General features: G+C 47.5%; 2 protein-coding genes across 2 annotated transcripts in view; both read right to left on the bottom strand.

Annotated features, from left to right (window-relative positions):
* HSF4 (heat shock transcription factor 4) overlaps positions 1-8,799 on the bottom strand; it is a 28,773-nt gene extending 19,974 nt beyond the window's left edge. Inside the window, exons 1-5 of the mRNA XM_066637433.1 lie at positions 8,677-8,799; positions 6,762-6,870; positions 4,065-4,192; positions 1,649-1,773; positions 476-551 (exon numbers count right to left, since the gene is read on the bottom strand). Coding sequence (XP_066493530.1) covers positions 476-551; positions 1,649-1,773; positions 4,065-4,192; positions 6,762-6,870; positions 8,677-8,799 — 561 coding nt within the window. The remainder of the gene's footprint in view (positions 1-475; positions 552-1,648; positions 1,774-4,064; positions 4,193-6,761; positions 6,871-8,676) is intronic.
* A 6,040-nt stretch (positions 8,800-14,839) lies between these two features.
* On the bottom strand, positions 14,840-19,563 carry LOC136660692 (F-box/LRR-repeat protein 8-like). The gene is made up of 2 exons (XM_066637999.1): positions 19,400-19,563; positions 14,840-15,791 (listed from the first exon to the last, which is right to left on the bottom strand). Exons 1-2 carry the CDS (start codon positions 19,561-19,563, stop codon positions 14,840-14,842), a joined length of 1,116 nt encoding a protein of 371 aa, XP_066494096.1.
* Between the last annotated feature and the right edge of the window lie 1,662 nt (positions 19,564-21,225).

Here is a 21,225-nt window from a genome sequence, read left to right on the forward strand (position 1 = left end):
GAATGGGTGAAAGAGCAGCACTGGATACAAGTACTCCCTGCTGTCTAAAAGTGACCAACTCAGTCAGCCTCTTGGATGGGCTGGCCCCGGAGCAAGTAGAACAGTTCTCCATGCACAGCAGATTTAAGCTTCATGAAATCCACGGTCACCAGATGTGACAACGGCCACTAGCTTGGACGGGTTTAAACCCAAACTGGGGAGGACAGGCCTCGCATATTCTAAGAAACTGTACCTCTGAATACCAGGTGCTGGAGACAAAAAAAACAAGGGAGGGCTGTTGTCCTTATGCCTACAGTTGTGCTCTTAGAGGACCTCACCCCCCCCCCTGGAATTTCCCAGAGTAACCTGGTAATGCTTTGACAATGACCTCTCCAAGGTGGGCCAGCTGCAACAAACTAAGCCTCACAACTCACACCACACAGCAGATGTTCTTGCTACCCTTTGGATTTGCAATTGGTATCTGTATTCATGTTACCTTATTGATCACTTTCTGTTGCTGGGAATGATTCTGCCTGAGACACACGACCTCCCTCCACAGCACTTCGTTCTGCCTGAAAGGAAGAGAGAATCCTGCAGTGAATGGGCAGTCGCGACCCCACGATGGACCAATGTCTGTGACCTGGGGTCAAATGACTTGCAACATTAAATGCAGCCCAGAGACCTCAATGTGCTTCAGTTTTTCTTGTTAAATAGCAACAGAGTCAGGACTGACTGACGGGGAGGAAAAGGACATTAACTCTACCACAGTCCCAGTCCTCCCAGCCCTGCATCTTATCTTCCAAGAGAAGAAGAGGTCCCAGTGGAAGCTCTCTTTGGAAAATGTGTTCAGAGAGATCGTCTGGACCAGAACCAGGGATAAGCTCCACCCCACCCCACAGTCCTGATCTGGATGCCACTGAACATGGAAACACAGGCGTGTCAAGGCCAGTGAGAAGTTGAACACACACAAAAATTGTTAAACTCTATAGTGGCAGTCCAAAGAAATAATAATGAGCAACTCTGGCAAAGAGACAAAGTTATCCTGTAAAGCAAAGGCGGGAGAATGCTACTTCCTGAACAGTTAAAGCGTCGTGCTCAGCAAGAGGCAAACTGAGATATCAGGGCATATGCTCCAGTCTGCCTTGCCCTCAAATGAAGATGGACAAGGGGAGAGGATGCAAACAGATGGACAGATAGGAGAAGGGAAGGGGCAGATGGATGAAAATAGGATGAAAATGCCCTGGGAGGGGCATGGGGGCTTGTTCATTTCCTCGGATATAGAGCCCAAGGAGTCAGAAAGTAGAAGTGAATGGAACTTACTTCTGAACAAGCATGTTCAGTCTTTGTATACTTATCTCTCCTGTCAATTTTTAGAAATTTGTTTTCAACTACTGCCATCCATTCCAAGAGCTTTGCATGAAACAAGCAAGACCTTCAAATGAAGGATAATCAGTTTCAGAGGAGGGGTCAGGGGCAGGAGAAGAAGGAACACGCTAATGAAGGACTTTAAAGTTGATTTTTTTGTTGTGCAGTGTTAAGTGGGACACAGCCAGGGGGGAGGGAGCACCACGACAAGCTCTTGCACCTCAACATTTATCACTACACCACCGGTTTTCCAAGTAGTCAAACCAGGAGCTCTGCTACGAAGCCGAACGCAAGACTTGCTTACTGCTTCATGTCCTGGACTTGGCATTCCATCGTCTCCTGTTGGCTCCTAAGGATCTGGATCTCATATAGTAATCTGCTGAGGTCTTCCTGGCGCATCTTGGTTTCATCGCTTTTGACAACTGACACCTGAAGAAATGGGAAGGAAGATGAAACAGCAGAAACACAAACACATGATGAGTGTTTAACACTCTCTCTGGCGCAGAATTGGCACCCTCCTTCCCTGTTTATTGGATACATGTTATGTGCCTCACAGTTTGATCCAACAGTGCCCCAGCAGCACCCAGTGCTGAACCTGCAGGTAAGCACCAAGCAGCGTGGGGATGTGGGGAGGGTGTCAGGGAGCCATTTCTAGGCAGGAGTGGGTGAGACAGGCATAGGAGGGGGGTGGGACTGATGGAGGCCTCCTCTGCTGAAACCTTATCCCCCCTCCTGTGCTTAAAAGCCTGACACGGGGCTTTTCATAAGAACACAAGAAAAGCCCCACTGGGTCAGGTCAAAGGCCCATCCAGTCCAGCTTCCTGTATCTCACAGTGGCCCACCAGATGCCTCAGGGAGCACACCAGACAACAAGAGACCTGCATCCTGGTGCCCTCCCTTGCATCTGGCACTCTGAGGAAGGTTACTTCAGAAATGAGGAGGTTGCACATACCCATCATGGCTATACCTGGTGCAGCTCTGAGAAACCCCATTGAGCAGGCTGGAGCTTTACTCAGGGTAAGGGAACAAGTGTTCCCTTACTCCGAGGAGATCTCCAGCCTGCTCAAATCCTGCAAAGGATACAGTAGGAGTCATTTGGCACCTGCGCTGGACAGGACAGTGTCCTTAGTCACTCTCCCACCACAGAAAAAAAAAATACAAGAAAGAGGAGGATTAGTCTAAGCTTCAAAAAGGGAGAGAAGGCCACCAGTAAGCTTAAGTATTATTATTATTATTATTATTATTATTATTATTATTATTATTATACTCATAGTAAGTAATTATAGTAATAGTAAGTACTATTAGAGACTTGAAAATATATTTACTCCTACAAAACAACACATTATACATTATTTTAACTTTCAATGAGCAAACATAGCAGAATACATAGCAGTGGTAGAGCATTCGAGTGATCAAAGTGCTCCAGATGTAGAGACAATATCAACACAACACCTATGCCAGATGCAAGGGAGGGCACCAGGATGAGGTCCCTTGTTACCTGGTGTGCTCCCTGGGGCATTTGGTGGGCTGCTGTGAGATACAGGAAGCTGGACTAGATGGGCCTATGGCCTGATCCAGTGGGGCTGTTCTTATGTTCTTATACAGGAAGCTGGACTAGATGGGCCTATGGCCTGATCCAGTGGGGCTGTTCTTATGTTCTTATACAGGAAGCTGGACTAGATGGGCCTATGGCCTGATCCAGCGGGGCTATTCTTATGTTATACAAGCAGCGTCACTGCAAAGATTTCTGTACTGCACCCTGTTTCAACAAAGAGCAGTTCACAAATCAGTTCATGTAGCAAAATATTCCATAAATGGTTCCCTGTCCCCAAAGGGTTCAGCCTAAAAAGAGATGCAGAGGACACCTGCAAGATCCACTGGAAGAGAGGCCATGTTGGGGTGAAGAAAGACAATGCTCTCCCCCCCCCCCCAACATAAGATGACACCATGTCAAAAGACTCCTTCCCGCCTAGCGAGCAAGGGCCTACTGCAGACAGGGAAGACTGAGGTGGAGAGGGAGCGGCTTGCCCAGCACCATGAATTCTTACTAGGTGGCCGAGGCAAAACTCAAAACTGGGAAAGTTCCAATCAGTCTCTGAGGCCACAATCCTATACATGCCTTCACTGAACACAGTAGGACTTAATCCTGTGCAGACATGCGTAGGACTGCTCTGTTATCAACAATGCCACACCAGCTTTCCAATAACATACTGAGCCTCAGAAAGCAGCCAGGTGCACTGCTGTTTTCTGAGCTTCTTCCAGGCTTGCCGCTTGACTCAGCTCAAAACTGGGGAGGAAAACAGGGTCTTGCCTCAGCTACTGCACTGGGCCCAGGCAAAGGAGGGACAGGGTCAGTAGTTGGGAGCAGCCAAGATTTCAGGATCTCTGGTGAGCATGACCAATGGTGACAGAAAGCAACTCTTGGCTGCAGTGGCACTGCTAAGGGGGGGGGGGAGCTGCCACAGGTGCCACCTTTCTGGAGACCAGAGTTTTTCCAGTTCTACCACTGCTTGTCTATTTGCCTGCTTGCTTCCCACACTCCAGACTTTTATTTTGATCTATAGATGCACACTACGAAGACCGCTAGCATAGAACCGCCCCACACAGAAACTGAGGCCACAAGCTCATTCAGGAACATGCTGATGCTCAGAGAAATGGAGACCACAAAAGCTCCGCTTTGTGGATTTCACCCAAATAGCTGGTTATGCCACACTCCCCACCTTCCTTTTGATGTGCTCCAAGAGGTGCTCATGGCCCTGCAGGAAATACAGGTGCTGGAACTCCGTGTCGTCACGCTCAGGCTTGACAAGTCCTCCTTGCTCAATATTCACCACTTTCCTAAACCCATCTAAACAGACAAACAGAAAACCGATGAGAAGAACGGCCTAAGAAGGTGCGTTGCCTGCGATTCAGATTATGTTCTTCTGGAGACCTCTGAGTGCAAAATGTGGATTTATCCAGTCCAGGAATGGTTACCCCACCCCAGCATCCTCACTATTCTCAAGCTGCAGGACAATTCCAAGCAGGTTAAACCAATGCAAAAGAGTTTGATCCCCCCTGTCTCTCCAAGATCAAGGGGGTCCCCTTTGCCAGGTTCTTTGGCCTGTGTGCTCTCCAAATCCTGGTGTCAGAACTGTTGTGAGCCCCTGTGGCATACATCAGGTAGACACAATTGGTTGTAGGTCCCTGATGGGTGATCTGGGCTTGCCTCCATGTAATGCGTGAAACGACCCTGAAAGGAACAGAGACCTGGATCAGACTTCTGTCCTCTCGCTCCCAACTGCGATCCTATCCATAAAAATCTCACTGCTGCTGCTGAATCCGGCTAATGTTCCTTCCAGCTCTATGTTCCCTCTGTCAACAGTGATCCACCAGAGCCAGAAACAAGATGTTCTTCCTAGATGCTACAGTAGCATTGGGGAACTATCCCTGACCAAGCATCACCCCCCGCTTCTGCTGGTTCTTACAGAAAAGTTGTATACAAATAAACAAACGAATGATTGCACAACATGGTCCTAAACACCCCAGGGGATGAAGTCATTTATTAAATTAAATAGTAATTTATTACTATCTGTGAAGCAATAAAGAGGGCGCAACGGTAACATAATGAACCCTAGAGACAAAATGAATGTGTTCCCAAAAATTCTTCCTGCGCCACTTTTTGGTGCAAAGGTCAATGCTGACCAAGGGGTCACATCCATAGGCATACTATGCAATAGTTGAAAATAGGGTTCAGTTGGGTATTCTGAACAGCTAGATGTTCAAACAAGGAGGGGCGAAAAACATCTAGCTGGCTTAGAAACTAGTTTGCTTCATTCTGAAGGCAGACATTCGGAAGGCAGACACACACATCAGATCCTAAAAGTGGCCAGCACTGCCAAGAGGATGCCCACTGCCCCTTTGGAAAGTGAACTATATTAAGATCATGGCATCCAGTTCCATTAACCCATGGCAAATAGAAGGTGAAGAAATGGAAGCCATGACAGAGTTTATCTTCTTGGGCTCCAAGATCACTGCGGACGGCAACTGCAGCCATTAAATTAAAAGATGCTGGCTTCTTGGGAGGAAAGCTATGGTAAGCTAGACAACTTAATTAAAAGCCAAGACATCACCTTGTCGACAAAGGTCTGCACAGTCAAAGCTACGGTTTTCCCAGTGGTAATGCATGGCTGTGAGAGTGGGACCATAAGGAGCGCTGAGCACCAAAGAATAGATGCCTTTGAATTATGGTGTTGGAGAAGACTTTTGAGAGTCCCCTGGGCTGCAAGGAGATCAAATCAGTCAATCCTACAGGAAATCAACCCTGACTTTTCATTGGAAGGACAGATATTGAAGCTGAAACCCAAATACTTTGGCCGTCTCATGAGAAGGGAGGACTCCTTAGAAAAGACTCTGATGATGGGAGAAACTGAAGGCAAAAGAAAAGGGACAGCAGAGGATGAGATGGTTAGATAATGTCACCAAAGCAATGAGCATGATTCTGGACAAACTCCAAAAGTTAGTGGAAGACAGGGGGCCTGGCGTGCTGTGGTTCATGGGGCCATGAAGAGTCAGACACAACTTAACAACTTATCTTGAAGATATGATGAAAATTTGCATATTTCCTCTTCTGGCATTGCAGCTAATGAGTTCCTACATGAGAACAAAGTGCTTGCTTCTGGCCATCATCTGCTTAATAACATCACTTCCTGCTTAACCCATTTTTTGCCTGACCCACAGGTGTACACCTGAATGTGGGATAGATTTAAATGTGTTGTATGATTGTTGTATAAATGTTTTATGTCCGTGTCTTGGAGTGCATTGAATTTTTGTTGTACCTTGTACAATGACAACAAAGTGTTTATCTTATCTATCTACACATTTGGTCCCTGTTGTGTATATGCGTCATTGGTTTAATGACGTCACTTCCAGCCCTCAGCAGGTGCCATGAATGCGATTTCGCCCACTGTATGAAATGAGTTTAACACCCCTGGCTTAGAGGGAAGACAGGTCAGGGTTATAAGCTAGATGGACCAAGGCTCTTGGCTCAGTTCAAGATTAAGTGTTTTGTGCATGTTCTTAGGATATTATCATCATAAAGGAGAGAATGCAGAGGCCAGCACCAACTTTCAAGGATAGGTTAGGGAGCAGCAGATCAGAAAACTTATAGCTAGGCTAGTTTTGCTGACTCTCCAAAATAAAGTTTGAGGTTTCTAAAATAGAAGCTAAATATCTAGCTGCCCATATCTGCATATGGCAAGTGAACAAAAGTTAATTCTGCCACGACAAATAATGCTGCAATGTTCTTTCCAGACACCAGCACACCATCAATGCTTATGCTGTTCTGGTGGCTGCATATTTCATTACTTTAGAATTCATTTCTCTCCTTCTCACTATACTAGCAAGCTGCACCTTAAAGATTTTGTTGCATTACTTACACATATTCAGCTGCCGGACAAAGCTGGCCATGTTGTTGTGCTTGAAATATTTGGGCAGGACTTCCTTTGCAAACCGACCCTGATCGAACACATGGAAGCTGGTGCCATTCTAAAAGGAGAAAAAAAATCCAGCTGGGTTAGGTCTCCCTCCCCCTCCCCACACATCAATACAAAACTTCTGATCAAAACTGAATGCGAATATAAAACTGGACTAGTTACAAATACAGAATATTTATTTCTCACTTTTTTATACAGTTCTGCTGTTCGTCCAAGGAGCTCAGGGTGGCACACATCGTTCCTCCCCTTCTTTTGTCCTCACAACAACCCAGGAGAGGCTGAGAGATAGTGACTGGCCCAAAGTCACCCAGGAAGCAGGGCCTCTGAGAAGAATTTTATCAGGGGGTACAAAGTTTCTTTTGGGCCCCTTTGCAAAAGGGAAGGGTGGTGATGGGTGAGCAGAATAGGGGCAGGGAGGGGTGAAGCAGGGTGAGGGGATGGTAGAGACAGCTGGAAAAGTCTTTGGAGCCCAGGTCTACCCACCCATGTGGCATTAGTAGTGTCCCCAGTATCCCCAGTCATGGTCGTGTCCCCAGCATCCGTACGGACAACGTCTGAGTAGATAGGAAAATGTCAGATCCCAGAAAATTTCTGGGCCCCCTCCTTTGGCTCCTGGGCCCCCCTTTTGACTCTGGGCCTGGGTATAAATTACCCCCTTTACCCCCCTCTCCTAGGCCCTGCCAGAAAGCTTCACATCTGAGTGGGGATTTGAACCTAGATCTTCCTGGTCCAAGTCCAACACTACACCACACTTGCTCTCAGAACATAGTCACATGCAGACTTGAAAGTTGTATTCTGAGGCATGTTTGCTGCCGTTTTAACTCAAATTTAGTCTGCCCAAGCTGTAAGGAAGGAGCAGCCCAGACCTTTTCATTCCTTGCTGCTGTTTTACAATTACCAGGTGACCCCCCCCCCCCAAAAAAAAGATGGCACTGGGAGGACAGGACGTTTGGGAATTGCATAAGGTAGTGCGATGGCAGGAGGCAAAGAGAAGAAATGAGGACTGTCCACTCTTCTCCCACACTTGCCCAGGAAGCATCCACATGGTAAGCATAGCCAGGTGATGGTGGGAAACAGTGGCAGACTCTCAAGGGTGACCCATGCATGGCACAGGCCCCTGCATAAGAACAGCCCCACTGGATCAGGCCACAGGCCCATCTAGTCCAGCTTCCTGTATCTCACAGTGGCCCACCAAATGCCCCAGGGAGCACACCAGATAACAAGAGACCTGCAAGGCCTCCTGGGAATTGTAGTTAAGAACATAAGAACAGCCCCACTGGATCAGGCCACAGGCCCATCTAGTCCAGCTTCCTGTATCTCACAGCGGCCCAACAAAGGCCCCAGGAAGCACACAAGACAGCAAAGGATCTGCATCCTGGTGCCCTCCCTTGCATCTGGCATTCTGACATAACCCATTTCTAAAATCAGGAGGTTGCGCATACACATCATGGCTTGTACCCCGTAATTTTTCCTCCAGAAACTTGTCCATTCCCCTTTTAAAGGCGTCCAAGGCCAGACGTCATCACCACATCCTGTGGCAAGGAGTTCCACAGACTGAAAACACACTGAGTAAAGAAATATTTTCTTTTGTCTGTCCTAACCCGCCCAACACTCAATTTTAGTGGAAGTCCACACATGCCCCAGCTGTGGAGTCACCCAATTCACACACATGTACACCCCGTATATTAAGAGGTGAGGTAACTGACCAGTATAGCCCCTGCTGGCTGCCTTGATGATGGACATGATAACTGGAACGAATAAACAAAAACCCTGCACAACACACAGTGCCCTGGAGTAAGTGAATTTGTCCTCTCTCTCAAAGACCACACCAGTAACTTCTAACATTAGCTATACTCACAATGCTCCAGCAGATCAAATGGTTGGTATCGGGATCTTCCACCAGGGTCCACAGCTTTGTAAGAAAAGCTGGCACATTACTGGAGTAGCCATCCATAGCCAGAGAAGTGGGTGACTCCTGCATAGTTCTGCAGCCTTCCAACTACACTAGCACCATGTCCTTGTCCCAGCAACTCTCCTTGCATGTGTCAGAGAGAAAGAGCCATTTAGTGGTCTGTACAGAGCCGAGGAAACACATTCTCCCAGTCTGCCCCCCCTCCCGTGAGTCACATCAGCACTGTTGCTGGCTCTTTTCCAACCTCAACACAATGCCCAGGCATGGCCGCCCATGGGAACAATACACAGAATGAAAGCAAGCCGCATCTGACCTCACAATGCCGTGAATAAAGATGCAGCATCATGCAGAGAGAATAGACTTGCTTGCACAAACACAGGAGGCCAGGGAGGTCAGCAAGCCACTGGAAAGCGCCAAGGGGGCCACCTGCTCGTTGCTCGTCGGCACACGCAACCTGAAGGAGGCAAGAGGACACAGGCCTCTCTCAGGCCTTCTGCCTCCAGTATATCCAACCAGCCAACTCCTAGTTGCCTTCCAACAAAGCGCTTCCTCCAGGCAGTTTATGAAAGCAGAACAACCACAACTCAAGAGAATTCAAGACGTTAGAGAAACTACAGCAAGCAACAAGCTGCAGAATTAAGCCCACCTGGACAGGGCCGCATTAGTCATAAGGCTGACTAGGCTGAAGCCTGGGGGTCCCACAGGGACTAGGGGTCCATCTTTTTTTCCTGAGGCCCTGTCATCTGTGCCCTGGGGCTCCAGTGGTTAAGGCAACCATTAGACCTCCAAAATGTGCTTTCCTGAAGAGTTCGACTTGCACAGTAAAAATACTAAAAATTGCGACTAGAATTCATCAGGAGACCCTCAAAACGGATTTAGAGCTACGTAAAACTATCCTGATACTGCAAATGCTTCTCATGAGAACTATCCCAATTAACAGCCACCCCTCTTCCAGCACTGAAGACACAAGCCTCTCACAGAAGACGGAATCCTGTGCTCTTCACATCCTTATATCCCTCAGGGTTGGGACCAGCCCAAGACCTTCCCCCCCAGCTCACGGTGTCACCTCCCCTCCAGATCTGGAAAAGAGCAAAGTGTGGAGGAGGGGAGAGGGTGGGCCTAGAGCCCCTCCAACATTCTGGGTCACCAATTTCTTCTTCTCCACACTTTTTCAAATCCATGGAATTGGAGGCAGGCACCTGTCAATCTGCTGCTCATGAAGACTACCTGCCTCAGCCTCACGGATAGGACAGTCCTGCTTCACAGCCCACCCTCCACCTTCAGCTGCTCTGTGATAAGCAATCCTCCCACCTCTCAGCCACAATTCAGCAACCAGCCATTGACATGCAGGTCCTGGCAGCCTGAATGAGCTGGCATCAGAGCCACGACCTACCAAGACAGGAGTCCCATGCAGTCATGCCAATTCTGTGAGAGGATCAGAAGGGTTCTCCTTGTGGCCAGACCTGCCCCCTCCATCAGTAAGCATAAAATCCATGCACTGGATTGCACTTCTCATTAGGGAGTATGCACGGCTGGAATCACCTGGGTCAAGTGCAAACTTTGAGTATAGTGGACCCTCACTTTACAATGTATTCACTTTACAATGGACTAAGTAAAACAAGGTTCACTATACGATGTCAGTGATTCTCAAACTGTGAGTCAGGACCCAACACTGGGTCACAAGCCAATTTTTGGTGGGATGGGAAAAGTGAACCCAGTTTCAGCCTTTTATCTGGCCTCGAACTCCCTAACTACACATCTTGCTCCTCAGTTCAGCCTTCAGGGTACCCTGGAATGACTATAAAGGTTTGAGGGAACAGACCTTGAACTAAATTTCTAGGAAGAGTATAGCAAATGTTTACACACACACACACACACACACACACACACATACACACACACTCTATATGTAAGGTTGCTAGGTGATATCTCGGCATAATCAGGAACTCTGTGTTATCAGTGGCCATGTTATATAAAATTAGCTCTTGTTGAAACAAGGTAGTGATATTCTTGATGATATCAAGCCATTCCATGCAATACTGACAAAGTTGTGTGGCAGCTGGCAAACCACATTTTGCATATTTACTTTTGGCATCATACACTCGCTTGACTATACAGGAGTTGTTCATATGCGGCTTGGGAACACAGGACCCCAATTATTAATTAATAATTTATTGATATTAATGAATAAAACATTTTTCTAGATATCTTTTTTTTGTTAGTGGGTTGCAACAGATTGTTGTTTTTAAAAGTGGGTTCCACTAAAAGTTTGGGAACCACTACTATGCACTTTGAAATGGGCTCAAGACTGCATCAACAGGACCTTATGGGTGACAGATAAGCCATTGTAAAGGCAGGCGTGTGGCAGCTTCTCAGTCAATAGTCCTGTTTAACATCGTGGCTGTGTATACAGAAGGAAGGGTAAAGTTGGGGCAACAGCTGATGCAAATTCAAGCCTTCCATATATCATCTCAGCCAGTAGCAGCATTTTAAATATCATGGCTGCTTGCACTGAGAGAAGGATACAGCCTTGCAACGTGTGTTTTATAATTACAACATCACGTAAGCAGATAAACATGACCATTAAATAGCTCAGTAGGCACTTTTTAGAGGGAGAAATAGCTCAATTCTGTGGCTGAAATGCCTGCTTCCAAGCTCTTGGAACGAATCCCAAAAAAGCAATGCCTTATTGGGTTCATATTACAAGGTTTTCACAATATCACAAGGTTTATCACATCACAAGGTTTTCACAGTATCTCTGGAATGGATCACCATTGTAAAGTGAGGGTTCACTGTATACAGATCAAGGGGCACAGATCCCATCATGACCAGGTAGAGCTCAACAGGTGCCATTTCCCTCAATTTAGGGCAAAGTCATTGAATTTCCACCTGACAGAAGGTGGCTGTGACAGATTCTCTTTACAACAGTCAGGGTTACTCTACCCTGGTGCATGGATTGGTGTCTGTATCAGACTCCCAGCTGGTGTATTCAGGCTTTGATGTTCAAACACGGCTTTAGAGTGAGACAATGTCTGACCAGTTGCGTTGGAATGGACAAGAGGATTAGCCACCATTAATGGCCTGAAAAGTCCCTTGAACAGAAGCCTCCATTTGGGCTAAACAGGTACTTGTTTTCTCTCACCCTGCCCCACACCTCCCTGAGCAAAGACAGCATAGCAATGATAAATCTCTGTGTATGTTTATGAAACAGGGAACAGCCTAGAATGAAGCAGTGAGAGCAAGACAACAAACAGGACATTTGGAGCCTGAAGCTTCCAAATGCAACCTGTTCTTGCTTGTTAAGAAGCACTGCTGCACAAGACCCAGGACTACCCAAGTGCCTGAGGCAGCCTGCCAGAGCAGCCCTCCCCACCTGAAGAGGCACCAGCCTCTGCTCCTCCTTGTCCAATCCAGGGAGCGGGGCTAGCGCAGGGGTGTCAAACTCATTTAATACAGCAGGCTGAACAGCATTCATCATGCCTGCTGTGGATCAGAAGTGACATCACTAAACGGGAACCAATAGCCAGAAATAAGCACTGCGTTCTCATGCAGGAACTCTTGAGCTGCAAGTGGCAGAAAATACTTACTTGAAAAATTTCTACCCTGCCTTTCTACCACTCATTGGGGCACCCACTGAGGATAAAAACACAAGTTGCAGTGATGTTGTGTTTGTTCCCCTTTGTGTCCTTGGGGCTTTCTGTGTTTCTCTTTCATGGAAAAGTTGGGGGAGAGTTGACTTTAAAAGAAGAAGAAAAGGTGGGAAAGCAGCATTATCCAATTAAGGAATAGGGCGAGGGTCAGTAGGAAGATAAAAACTCAGGAGGCCAGTACTCTTTGTCTTGATGTTCTGGATAGTTAGTGAGTGGAGGATTCAAGAACAGTGGTCTGGTGCTGAGTCAGGGTGTGAAAGAACTCTCCAGTTAGAGCAGAGGTTCTCACACTTTTAGCACTGGGACCCAATTTTTAGAATGAGAATCTGTCAGGATCCACCGGAAGTGACATCATGCAACAGGGAAATTTCTGACAATCTAGCCAGAAATCCTACCCACACTTACCCGGGAGTAAGTCCCACTGACTATCATTGTTGAAAGCATTTACATAGTAGCCTGTTCAAAATACAGATTCGTAACATTTCCCCAAGTGCAGTCACGTACCATAGCAGCATCAAGTCTAAAATATTAAAAATAAAATATTGAAATGAATGGGGACCCACCTGAAATTGGCTCGTGACCCACCTAGTGGGTCCCAACCCACAGTCTGAGAAACACTGAGTTAAAGAATCAGAGCGTCTTTAATGCCAATTAAGGTTATGGAATCGGTTCGAATCAGAGGGTCTGAATTTGGGGGTTAAGATCATTTTATAAATCTGTTGTGGTTATACAGTATTGAATTGATTGTTTGAATCTGAAGAGTTGTATTGTACAACCACTTGCTGTTTGCATTTTACTTTAGTCTGTAAATGTAATTGTATTCTGCCAATTTAGTTGTGGTAATTGTGAGTTTAGTATTTATTTTCCCGTTTCCCCCTTTTTACAGTATTAAATTCTTATGTCTTTCTTTCTCGCTTGGGAATTATGAGGGGGAGGGATAACTTCCCTTTCTTCATAGGTTTTATTAAAAGATAGTCTTAGGAAAGACCTTAAAGGGTTTTGCCTGGGGAGCCTTTGAGAAAGCCTGGACTGATAGTAGCAGAGGCATAACTAAGTTCTTCTACACTTGGCCAAGAGACAAGTAAAAGGTTAATATTAAAACCAAAACAATAAAACAAATCAGACCCCACTGGATCACACTCTCAGCAGCACTGCTTCTACTAAGGCAGCTCACTTCAGCTGCTGAGCTGCAAAGAGACGAGATCCAACGGGTGCAGACTGCAAGAGAGGTTCTGTTTTGATATCAGGACGAAATTCTTGACAGGAAGACCAGTTCGACAGTGGAACAGAGTGCTGAAGGCAGTGGTGGATTCTCCCTCACTGGAGATCTTCAAGCAGAACCTCAACGGGCACCTGCTGGAGATCCTCTAGGGCAGTAGTTCTCAAACTGGGGCAATGCCCCAGCCAGTGAGACCCAGCCTCTGCACCCTTATGGGGCAGGGAGGGGGGAGGCAGCAACATAATTGCCAGAATCATGGTGCTGTCGAGAAGCACAGGAGCTTGCTTAGACTGGAGCAGGCTTCCGGGGGTGCAGAGCAGTCTCTTCTTCACAAGTCCTTGAACACAGCAGCACTGGCCTGGCCAGGGTGCAAGAAATCAGAGGAGAGGGCACTCCCTTAAAATTAAGCCAGTGGCTCCTAATCTGTGTGACACTGTGCCACGGGGCACTGCAGGGCACTTGCCTGGGTGGGGCAGGCTGCCTGGCAGCAAGACCTCAGCACAAGCTTCCAGTCAGTGGCAGGAGCACAGCATGGCAGGCAGAGCTGCAGCGCATAAAAGTCACATGGTGCAAGAAGCCAGCCCGCCCTGACGCTCTTACCGCTGTTTAGAGGCTTGCAGTAGATTCAGAATCAGGAACTGAATGGTGGCGACATCACCATATACGCATTTTGTGAATCACCCTGTGATTCAAAATCCACTTCCAGGTTCTGAAGGCGTGACTTGCAGCAGTGGTAAGGTTGGGACACATTGCATTAAACCACTAACTAAAAGTACTTTACAACCAACTGCAGGGGGAGACCAGTTACCCCCCCCCCCTTCAGACTTGCCTCAGTAGCAAAATCTGGGGCAAAATAAACAATTAACAAGAACTGTAGCCAACATTTCACATTCAAATCTTTATTATGAGGTGATAATTTATTGTAAGTTAAAACTAAATTAAAATGTGCAGCTCTATAAAACATTTCAAAACCCAGCAGCCAGGGCAGAGACAACCCTGAGTGCTATTCGCACAGGTGTCATGCAGGATGTCAGATAATTCTTCTTTCCATGTTGGATTCTGGATTGAGAGTCTGCTAGTGCACATGATTCTCCCTCTTCCGCTTTCTCCAGCAATTTGATACGTCCGTATCTATACTTTAAAAACAGCAGTTACTCCAGAAGTTTCACTTCTGTCCTGTTCACATTGCCAACTTGGGTTTCCAAGTGTGAATGCTCCTCACTCGAGTCAAGTAGCTGGACTAAAGATACATGCAGGTTGTGAGAGTATATCTCCTCAGACCTGTGCAATGCAAGAGGAATGCATTCACCACTGCCTGGCTAACCGTGCAGTGACAATGGATCTCTTTCAAATGCACACATTTACTTGCCAGATCTATTAGTGAGGAATTGAGGTCACTGGATGGGGTCGTGGTGTGGAGAACCAGCTTCTGCAGAGTCTTGCTGTAGTTAGTAGTGACAAACTGGATCTGGTCTGACAGATGCCCAAAGGTATTAAACTGCAAAGCAGTCACAGGGATATTTGGCTTTAGGATCCAAGGCACTTTCCAAGCAGGGACAAGGGGAGCAAACTCCAACTCTACACGGAGTTGTGGATGTTTCTGACTAAGAGCAGACCAAAGCTCTTCAGGGACCTCGTTGTCTAGACCTTCACAGAAGATGTCCAGGCACCGGAAGGGTTCCCTACCAGGCTTCAACAGCTCCAGAAACACATCCTCCGTGAGGGTGCAGTGATAGATTCCCAACGTGGATATTTTGGGACAAGCCCGAAGAACCTCAACGATGGTGTCTGGCTTGAGGATGATGATTCCAGGGGTGCGGACGTTGATGAACAAAGCACGCAGGTTGGGATGGTTAGTCGCCATCAGCTGAACAATCCCATTGTCCAATGTGAACGGAGTCCTCCGGAAGTCAATATACTGAAGGTCAATGTTGCCGGTGCCCTGGCAGAGTCTCCTGATGCGCAGTAGGATGTCTTGGCCAGAATAGAAATACGGACTTCTTCCTGTGCACACGACAGACAGAGCACAGAGCTTGCGGCTCTGCCAGGCCAGGACATCTAAAATCTCAGAGACACGCCTCCGATTGATTTCCAGGGACTGATCAAACACAATCCTCAGGTGTTTGATGTGGGGCAGGAAATGGTGCAAGCTTCGCAACACAGTGTCCGCACTCACATCCTCTATGTTGCAACTGAAAAACATTGCAGAAACGTCACAGCGGGAGCGGCAGTGAACCTGCAGCCCTACCCTGCTGTCATTACTGAATTCTCATGTATGTGCAACCTCCATTCATACAGATTGCACTTAAACTGGAGTCCCTAGTAAGCAAGGTCAGCCCAGCCATGAGGCACGTGGAGGCAGATCCCTGAGCCCATCAGTCTGCTTTAGATAACCCTGGCTACTTCCTCAGTCCCAATCCTGGCCAGCTCTGCTACTACACTGCACATAGGAGAGCAGAGTTGGCCAGAACAAGGAGCTTGGGAGAAGCATTGCCCCACATCCCCCCTCCCCCCTCCCAATTTTTCCTTTTTGGGGGAAAAACAGGGTAGTACTTCTCCCAGTTTCCACGTGTCGACCCAATGTGCGGCGGCAGTGAAGAAGGCCAATTCTATGCTTGGGATCATTAGGAAGGGTATTGAGAACAAAACGGCTAGTATTATAATGCCGTTGTACAAATCGCTGGTAAGGCCACACCTGGAGTATTGTGTCCAGCTCTGGTCGCCGCATCTCAAAAAGACATAGTGGAAATGGAAAAGGTACAAAAGAGCGACTAAGATGATTACGGGGCTGGGGCACCTTCCTTATGAGGAAAGGCTATGGCGTTTGGGCCTCTTCAGCCTAGAAAAGAGGCGCCTGAGGGGGGACATGATTGAGACATACAAAATTATGCAGGGGATGGACAGAGTGGATAGGGAGATGCTCTTTACACTCTCACATAATACCAGAACCAGGGGACATCCACTCAAATTGAGTGTTGGGCGGGTTAGGACAGACAAAAGAAAATATTTCTTTACTCAGCGTGTGGTCGGTCTGTGGAACTCATTGACACAGGATGTAGTGCTGGCGTCTAGCCTAGACGCCTTTAAAAGGGGATTGGACAAGTTTCTGGAGGAAAAATCCATTATGGGGTACAAGCCATGATGTGTATGCGCAACCTCCTGATTTTAGGAATGGGTTATGTCAGAATGCCAGATGCAAGGGAGGGCACCAGGATGAGGTCCCTTGTTATCTGGTGTGCTCCCTGGGGCATTTGGTGGGCCGCTGTGAGATCCAGGAAGCTGGACTAGATGGGCCTATGGCCTGATCCAGTGGGGCTGTTCTTATGTTCTTATGTTCTCTAAAGAGAATAGGCAGAGGGGGATCCAGACACTTGAGGTAGCAATGGTCAGCAGGGTGCAAACAGCCTCAGGTACTGGTTCAACCTGGACCAGGTCTGCTAGTAAGAGTCACTTAAATCAGTGTTACCCAAACTGTGGGTTGGGACCCACCAGTGGGTCATGATCTGATTGTTTGTGGGTCATGAAACAGACTGACAAGCTGATAGCTGACAAGGAATATGTATTAAGCTTGGTGGAAAGTGAAACTGAGCGCACATGCACATAAGGACATAAGGACAGCCCCACTGGATCAGGCCATAGGCCCATCCAGTCCAGCTTCCTGTATCTCACAGCAGCCCACCAAATGCCCCAGGGAGCACACTAGATAACAAGAGACCTCATCCTGGTCCCCTCCCTTGCATCTGGCATTCTGACATAACCCACAAACATTCACTCACAAGAAAGTAAATTGGCATTGGTTGGGCATTGAAGGGGAATGGAAGGCCACCAGAATGGTCCTGATCCTATGTACGCAGAGCTCAAACGCTCCAGAAGGCAGTCCCCCCACCACAGTAAAAAGGATAAAAACAGAGGCTTGAAACTTTTTTTAGACTCATAAAGTGAGGTGGGTTCTGTCAGACTGCTGTTTCAAAAAGTGGGTCCCAGTGCTAAAGGTCTCGGAACCACTGACTTAAAATGAACTGAAGTTCTGCAATAGCGCCTACTACTATCACTCTGTAGTCCAAGAGGGTCCAACCTCCATTTTCAGGGATCACATTCAATAAACTCTGGGTTAAAACACCCCCTGACAACTGTTCAGCCTCGTTATAAGAGAGCTGATGTAGCACAGCAGCAGAGGATCCAAGCAGCGAAACGGAATATCCCCAAATCAATTCTCACCAGGTGGCTTTGGGCAAGTCAAGTCCCTCTCAGCCTTGGCTGCAATATGGGGCTAATACTTACCTTACACAGTGGTTGCAAGGAGGACATCATCAAGACAAACACCTGGGAAGTGCTTTGTGAAAGAGGCACTCTTCCAAGCAGTGCTCCTCATTTAGCAGGGGCGCGTGGATCTCCAGATTCAGCCCAGCAGTGTCTTTTCTGCTGGCATTTCTTCTGCGTCTGGTCACAGGATGACCACAGGGTGGTTAAGGGGCTAGAGCGTATGACACTGCTGGACCACTGCTTCCGCAACTACACTGGCCTGCCATTTGTTTCCAGCCCCAGTTCAAGATACTGTTATCTGAGGGACCGCCTTCTCCCCTATACACCAGCCTGCCCTCTTCAGTCATTTGAGGGGACTCTCCAAGTACTGCTTTATCCCAAGTTAGAGAATGGGGTAGGCCTTCTCTGTAGTGGCACCAAAAGGATGAATTCTCTTCCAGGGAACTAAAAACTGCCCCCTCACTCATGGTTTTTTGGAGAGGGCTCAAGACACGCCTTTTTCATCCGGCATTTGGGTTGCTGGGCGGATGTTTGCCCTCTCCAATCCTGCTGTGGCTTGACTGCTTTCCTGGACTAACCGGTTCCCCCCCTTAATTGTTGTGTTGCATTGTACATTTATTAGGGAGCTTTGTAAGTTGCCTTAGGCATTTGCTTTGGCATGTAAAAAGGCAGGATATAAATTTTTCAAATAAATAAATAAGATTTTTTTTATTGTAAGCCCTTTTGGGACAAGGAACCATTTGTGTTGCTGTGCAAACTGTTTTGTGAACTTTGTTGAAAAGTACCTAAAATTCTTAACATTGAAGGAACCACTTCAACGCCAAGGCAGTTCAAGACTGCTGGTTGGGTTTCTGCTCTCTGGCCAAAAGTTCAACTACCAACAGAGCAAGAACAGGAGTCAGCAGTACCTCCTGTCCCCCTAGCTCCAGCAGACCTTTTGGCCATCCTCCCCCCCCCCCCCCCGTGCAGCTACAGCTGATATTTAACCTTTGTACAGCTTCTTCTGAGGGTACACAAGTACGACACCCAAATAATACAAAGACCCTGCAAAGCAAACCTTATTGTCACCATATTGTAGATGCGAAAGTTGAGAAGGAGCAACTTGCCTGAGGGCACCTAGTGAGCAGGGATGACAGAGGTGAGCCAAGCCAGGAAAACCCCAGTTCGCAGCTCCAGCTCATGGCCACTATGCTACACCAGCTCTCAACCGAGCCCTCTTGCTGTTGAGTGCAAGAAGGAGGGCAGTGGTAGAGGGATTTTTGAACAGTGTGGCAGGAGGAATCTCAGCTACACACTCACACCATATCACAGAGCAAAAGGCAGGCAGTAGTGGGCCCAGAAAAGTGGCTGGCCACCTAGACAAGTTAAGGAGACCTGGCCAGCTTGGCCTTGCAGGATCTCGATTCCTCAGCCAGCTCCCTTCACCTTGCAAAATGAACACAAGCTGCATATTGCCTTAACCCAGCAGCAGTAGGAGCATCTGACAAGGGTCTGTGCAACTCCACAACCATCCACTGCAAGGGCTGCCTCTTCTTACCAGATCTCTGTAAAGCTCCAGACAGAACTTGCAGAAGCTACCTCAGCCCAGTGACTGCACACGCAGAAGATGGTGTGTCTGTCTCTGAGAGGCAGGTAGGAAAATATGTGGACCAGAACTTCTTCAGGGATGTAGTTCCAGGCATCTGTGGGTAGCTTAGCCATCCTTGCAGAACAGCTGGGTGCAAGTTCTGGGTGTGGCTTTCCTCACTGAAAGAGAAAATTGCCCCCAAAGAGGACACACCAGTTTAAAAATATAGCCAGACTTATGGATAGCATGCCAGAAAAGGCACACACACTCAGAGCACCATTTCTGTTATGTTAAAGCAACAGGTTCTCTCTCAATAGTCTCATAGGAACACGGCACTGCTGAAGGAATCCCACGTACATTGCCACACAACCGTTTACACATTCCCACAAGGCGAGCCCTTTCCTCCAAGACCACACAAATATGGAAAAAGTGACCTTAAGTCTTGTCAACCTCCCGAACTGTCATGCAAATCAATGGTCTTCAACTTGTCAAGAGCTGAAGAGACCCACCTCCAACCTACAAACATGGATACCAGCTTCCCATGCGCCCAACATGGCACAGCTCAACAGTAAAATGGTAGAGCTGGCTAGCCAGTCAGCTAGAAAGGTAGACAAAACTGTCATTATTTCTCCCCCTCCACTTAGTAGCAGCCAGTCAGCATGCACTGCTAGTGAGATTCTTCCCTTCTGAGCTGGAAGGAGAGGTAGGGCAGAGAGAACATCCTTGCTAAATCAAGCCAAAGGCCCATCTAGTCCAGCTTCCTGTATCTCACAGTGGCCCACCAGATGCCCCAGGAAGCACTCAAGACAACAAGAGACCTGCATCCTGTTACGACTTCCCTGCACCTGGCATTCTAAGAAAGCCCATTTCTAAAATCAGGTGGTTGCACAAACCCATGGACTTTTCCTCCAGATATCAGTCCACCCCCTTTTAAAGGTATCTAAGCCAGATGCCATCATGGTATCCTGTGGCAAGGACTTCACAGATTACCAATTGCACAAAGCAATTCCTTGATGTCTCCACATCCAAAGGAACACACACACACCACACATCAGAAAACAGGTTCATCTTGAGGCATTTATACTGTTCAACACTTAGGTTAAAATCCTATCCACACTTACCTGGGAGTAAGCTCCAGTGATAATAATGGGACTTACTCCTGAGTAAACATGCATAGGATTGGGCTTTTAATCAGTTACTCATTTGCAATTGCGTGCCCACAGTACTAATTCAAGGCATCATAACTCAAAGAGGATAATACACACACTATACTTTCCTCTTTCATTTGGCATTCAGTACAGTACAAGGTTCCCCTGGGGGCTGGGGATAAGAATAGGCCATCAGTTTGGCTGTACTTGTCCTAAGAGGCAACTAAACAGCCACCGGGTAGATGGGACTCATTAGCCTGGGAAGGCAGCTCATCTGAGAGAAGGAAAACTCTGATCCCAAACCTCCACTGCCTTGTGGCTACATCCAGTTATGGAAAAGGCTTCAGGAGTCAACCTCCAGGCAAAATCCTGAGCCGGAGTCCCTGAGGCAGTTCATGGCTGAACACAGTCACGTTCTGGCAACTCCTGCGACGCCGCTGGAACCAACCGTATTGGCCTCTGCCTTTCCATTGGACCATTTCAGCGACGTGGAGAGGGGGGATTTGCTGCATGGGTAACAGCCTATCCTCCATACCTACTTTACCCAGGCTTCAAGCACTGGAGAGGACACACTGTTCCAGAACCACCATTCAGAGTGTGACACCATAGTCTTCCAAGACTGAAGGATGCCAACACACATACTTTCCT

The sequence above is a fragment of the Tiliqua scincoides genome, chromosome 9, assembly GCF_035046505.1.
Source record: "Tiliqua scincoides isolate rTilSci1 chromosome 9, rTilSci1.hap2, whole genome shotgun sequence".
Taxonomy (NCBI): domain Eukaryota; kingdom Metazoa; phylum Chordata; class Lepidosauria; order Squamata; family Scincidae; genus Tiliqua; species Tiliqua scincoides.